At 39.5% G+C, this 5,614-nt stretch overlaps 1 protein-coding gene across 2 annotated transcripts in view; it reads left to right on the top strand.

The window, feature by feature from the left end:
* Positions 1-5,614, top strand: part of piezo1 (piezo type mechanosensitive ion channel component 1 (Er blood group)) — a 96,596-nt gene that overhangs the window by 38,099 nt on the left and 52,883 nt on the right. For both annotated transcript variants that reach the window (XM_087179139.1, XM_023425779.2), the window contains exons 3-4: positions 1,912-2,077; positions 3,209-3,350. In XM_087179139.1, coding sequence (XP_087035265.1) covers positions 1,912-2,077; positions 3,209-3,350 — 308 coding nt within the window. The remainder of the gene's footprint in view (positions 1-1,911; positions 2,078-3,208; positions 3,351-5,614) is intronic.

Here is a 5,614-nt window from a genome sequence, read left to right as displayed (position 1 = left end):
GTCGAAAAGGTGGGCTCTGACAAGAAGGGACGCTTAGCTTTTTGCTGTACATCTATTCAAGGCAAAAAAGTTGTGTTTGTCAGTATCTATGCACCAACCATCTTTGAGGCTGAGTTTTTCCCCTCAATTACATCACAACTACTAAAGCTGAACGATTATCAATTGTACATAGGCTCAGATATGAATGCTTTCATTGATGTTAATTTGGATAAATCCAACTCAGTTATGGTGGGCCCCCAAGACTCTGCATCCAAAGCCTTAAATTGTTTTATAAAAGATTTAAACCTGGTGGATGTATGGCGGGTGCAAGATGTGTATAAGAGACAGCTCATGCTTAGCTTGATTTCCAGAACTTGCATTTTGTCAATGTTGAGGACAAATTCATTAATAAAGCAGTGTGACTCCGAGAACTGATGTTAACCTGATGTTAACTTGATGTTAACCTGATGTTAACTTCATGTAACTTCATGTTAACATCATGTTAACCTGATGCTAACCTGATGTTACCCTGATGTTTACTTGATGTTAACCTGTTAATTGTGACTATGGCCTTTTTGATGAGTTGTAATGTGTTTTGAGTCAGCTGATGAATAACTGTCAGTGAAGCTGTATCCTCATTGTTCTGTGAAAACTAATGGATTTGTTAAACAGCCTGTGTGTATTATTATACACATGTCTTCCTTGAATAAAACCTTTGATCAATATGAATTTGATTTTGAATATGTTTTAATTCTAGTGGATGAAGTTTTGTTGATGTTTTCTGTGTGTGTATTGATCTGATGGGCAGGTTGGATCTTCATCAGGCATCAGTGTCACTGTAATATTAGCAGTGTTTACATGTGGTGGATTGACTCTGGGCCTGGGGCTTTATTGCTTCATCATCAGCGTGATAATGCTGTAAATGCTTCATCTAGTGCGTCTGCTTGGTTTCCTGTCATTGTCAAAGGGTCTGTGTATTCACCTTTTGCCTCATGGTGTTGGAACTTGCGCTATCTGTGTGATATGTGACATACAGGGACGTTATCGTTGTCTTTGGCTGTTGTTGAACTCTGGACTTCCAAACTCCCTATTTTGTATTTGATGGTCTCTTTATGCCAAAGTTGTTTGTCTCTGCTCCAGGAAGAGGGGGAGGGTACAATTGTTTATATTATGTTGGAAAAATTAAATTGCAAAACCTAATGGACAGATTTTTTTTTGTGTCTTCTCATGAGGTAAAGAGCTTTTATTAATCTTTTGTTGAAAGTGATTTGTTGCAAACATTCATGATTTATTATTATATTCAAAATAATTGTGTTTTAGTTGCTAGTTGTTATTTGTTATGAAAGATATATCTGAATTGTATGTTTACAAGTTTACTGTTATTTTCTTTTGTGCACTGGTGTTTTCCAGCTCTTGTCCTGTGCCGTCTCTCTTTTCGGCTTGTGAGACTAACATGAGATTATTTTTCCGTGTTGCTGTTTCCCAGAATAATGTTAGTGTGTTGTTTGGAGAGTCATTTATGTCCATGAAGGAGCCAACTCTCGCTGCTCAAACACTCAAACCTGTCAAGGTTTGAGTGTTTGAGCAGCGAGACGTTGAAGCGCCATCTAGGGGTCTGTGTGTGGAGTTGCTTTCTGTGGAGACGAGACAGGAGCCTCAGGCACTTATTACAATGAATGAATCCACATTTGATGCTCTAGTGAGTATTTGGGATATGTTTGGGAGTGTGTGGGACTGAGTCAAACTAAACTACAGATTTAATAGTTTTTGAACAACAAAGTGTGTGTGTGTGTGTGTGGGGGGGGGGCACAGAGGAGTAAGAGATATCAGGCTTTGGATACATACACAATACTTGTTAGTACATACATTCATTGTTGGTTTTGGTCTGCCTCTCCTGACAGTGGTCTCTGTTCTTGTCTCTTTGTCTTCCAGGTCACACAGGTCGCTTCATCAGAGCAGTATTCTGTACCAGTCTGCTGTTTCTACTGGCTCACATCTGCTTTCAGACAGTCCTGTATACATATCCTCCTCTCAGCATCGCCATAGGAGACAACTGCTCACAATGGGACACCATAACCAGACATATAGGAGTCTCCAGGTATGTAACCAGTGTTTAGCACCAGTTATCCATGCCACTGTCATTGATGGTTGGAGGAGTGACTGGGGAAAAGGGTGTTCATTAAAATATGAGAGCATATTAATCCAGATAATAGTCTGCTATAGTGCAGATTTCATGCCTCTGTGCTGTATCTGAAGTCCCCTCTCTATCAGGCGAGATCAACACTACTGTCAATCACTTTATAAAGGTCTACTCTAGAAATTACCTCCTCATGTATCATTGCTGCTGTGCCCATGACCTTCTACTTTTAACACACGTTCTCAGGACTGGCTGACTTTATATGTTCCAGCAGTAAATACCAATCTTCAGCCTTCAGATATCACGCCCCATTTGCGTGGAATAATTTACAGAACAGATTAAAACCTTGACACGCTGATATCAACAGGCCTGTTCAAAAACTTGATTAGACGTCTTACTGACTTGAGGTGTAATTGTTTTACTTAATCTCTTTTCTAACTTGCACTTAAGAGCTTTTAAGTCGTCAACTTATTGTCTACCTGGTTGTGTATCTTAATGCATATTTAAATGCATTCAAATGTATACTCGGATCACTGTTTATATAAACACCTGTGTACAAACCTTGTTTGTATGAATACACATCTGAATGTAGATTTACATCACTGAATATATATACTTCTGCTATTCATATTTCTTTTTATTTCTTTTATTTTTCTGTAATCAGGTCTCACTTGTAAATGAGATTTTGATCTTAATGTGACTTCTTGATTAAATAAAGTGCATATTTTTATATATATATATATATATATATATAAAAACATAGGCACAATGTACTGTGTAGAATATTAACTTAATATTAACTAAAGTACAAATGTGAGTTATAAACAGTAATAAATCATTTTAGCACATACAACACAAGTATTAAATATGAACATTTACAAAAACAGGAATAAGAGCATTGTTATGATATTGTAAAACTCTGTGTAGAATATTTTAGGAAACAAGATAACAGAAGAAGTGAAGAATGAAACGTCTCTACAACATAGTCCAGCCGCTCCATTCAGCAGAAAACAAGATTTAAGTTGCATCTACTGCAGGTGAAATGTTTGACCTCTCTTGACCTTTACACGTGTCGATGTGTGTATGTCTCAGGCTTCCCTTGGACGATCCTTGGAGTGTGTTACGCCTTCTGTGTCCTGATCTAGGCGTCTGCGTGGTTGCCTTGGTAACAGTTGTCCTCTGCAGCAGACTGGTCAGGAACAGAGAAATGGTGGCTGCTGCCAATATTACATCGGTGAGTCATTGTGTGTGTGTGTGTTATTAGACTAAAATCCAAGTGGACATGTTGATTGATAAACAATGTGGAGGTGCTGTTATATGAAGTGACATCACTGGATAATCAGGTTCATCATCAGCTTCATTCACTTAAGTCAGGTTTGCATTTGCAGTGTGGGTTTTGTCGCCATAGTAAGTTAAACCAGCCTGAGACCTGCAGGCCTAAATGATGAGCTTAATTTAACACTTTCTTTATTTTGTTGCTTTATGATGAGCTCTCGTCTTTTTTTTTTGCTGTATGTCAATTCCTTCCAAACTGAGATTTTCATGTAGACTTGTGGTTCTCAACCTGTGGGGCAGGGCCCACTGGTGGGCCGCAAAAGTTTTGCAAGTGGGACAACAAATCATTTGCAATTGCAACAAATAAACATGTTAATGTAATGTTGTCACCAGCCATTTTTCTATATGTTTTCATACATTTACTGACACAGGATTGGACATAACCAGGAAGAAACAGAAAAGCATTTGAAGGAAACAAATGAAGTTTTATTTGAAACTATGAAATTCTAAATTAGAAGTGTATTTCCACAAGAACTGGGAAAGAATCTACATTTTCTGGGACAGTTGTGGGAAAACAGCAATAGGTGGCAACCCTGAGTCTCTCAGGCCTTGTTAAAAGCCAACAACCCTCTCCTAGATGTATCTGCTTTCTCACTTAATAAGTGTGAAAGAAGAGTAGAGAGTAGTTCGCCTTTTAGATAAATTCCTTATATATCCTTAAAGAACCATTTCTGAAGAAAAGAGGTGAGAAAAGATGGACATGGGAACAGAAGGAAGAAAAATGTGAAAAAAGTGACAGCTGTGTTTTAATGAGCCTGTCTGTTATTTCATTTACAGTTTGCAAACTCAAACGCTGTGGCCATGTCATTGGTACAATATTGAAATGTAGTTGGAGGAAAAAGTGGAAAGACTCAGAATGGAAATATTCAAGTAATGCACCAATAACTTAAAACTATTGTTGAAATGTACCTGGTTTAAACTCATCCTCATACTCCTCCTTCTTTCTGGCTGATCTGTGTTTCCACCTCTCTCTCTCCTTTTATTTTACCTTCTCACTTTCATTCTTCTCTGTCTCCAGGGCAACCGCCCAAACAAACAGTACCGAGCTGTCGGCCAGGAAAGGAGGAGACAGTGGAATCTGAGTAAAAGACATATTCCAGTACAAGTTTAGAAAGTTTTTCATGTTGATGTGATAAACAGTCACATGCGATGAACACATTTTCTTACAAGCAGCAGAGTCTGTAGTCATGACAATGTCAGTCTGTTTGTCGATCAGTGTGTCCAACACTTCCAGAGCAAGATATCTCAAGAGCTACTTCTTCTGTGGACATTCATTATCCCCAGAGGATAAGTCCTAGTCATTTCTGTGACCCTTGACCCTGACTGTGGTCTGTGACAGGGTATAACAAAAAACAACTGATAGGATTCTCACATATTCATGATCGCTGAGGATGACTCTTCATTTTAGGTAACAAAATATTTTGTGCTTTTGATTCTTCTGCAACGACTGTACCTCCAACGGGACAGATGCTATTAAGTTGTAATGAAATGTTCAGACTACAGTCATGCTCCTCAGAGAATGAAACTTTTCTATATTGGTCACCTCATGAGCTTTCCTCGAGTGCCGCCCTCAGGATGAAACGGCCTCAATGCCACATGGTAACAGTAGCTGTGTCCCGATTCAGGGCCCGCATCCTTTGCAGGATGCACGAAGGCATGATCCTTCATAGACCACTCAGGCCGAACCGTAATGAGAAGGTCTGGTCTACAGAGGATTTTTGCTTTGCGTCACCAGCTGTGTCCTTGCCGCTGCGACACAAAGCATGCCTCCTGTGACCTAGCAACCTTGATAACATGTAACTTTTCTTTTCATAAAAACTTGAGGTTTTAAGGCCCTTGGTTATTTTTTAACGGTTGTATCATTAGCTGTTGTTCAAATAAAAAGCAGCAATGCTAGGAAACTAGACCTGAGAGTTGAGAGAGGAGGCTGTAGCATCTGAACGGTGAGGGACACTGAATGATCTGGCAGAGACTAGTAGTGTCCTGGTGGGAGCCGGGACCAGGAAGCCACACCTAGCAGAGACACACATAAACACAGGCAGGGAGAAAGACAAAATCAGGAATGGACACACACACACACAAAGGAGGGGAAACAGAACCGGTGGAGCATGAGACTTAATAACAGCTTTTACAGTTATGACGCTGTGGCTCGTAACACCCCCC

This window comes from Seriola lalandi, unplaced genomic scaffold (genome assembly GCF_002814215.2).
Source record: "Seriola lalandi dorsalis isolate HSWRI2012SDOR001 ecotype SW California unplaced genomic scaffold, Sedor1 jcf7180002054795, whole genome shotgun sequence".
Lineage (NCBI taxonomy): Eukaryota > Metazoa > Chordata > Actinopteri > Carangiformes > Carangidae > Seriola > Seriola lalandi.
The sequence above is the reverse complement of the archived record's forward strand: the minus strand, read 5'-3'. Positions and strand labels throughout refer to the sequence as shown.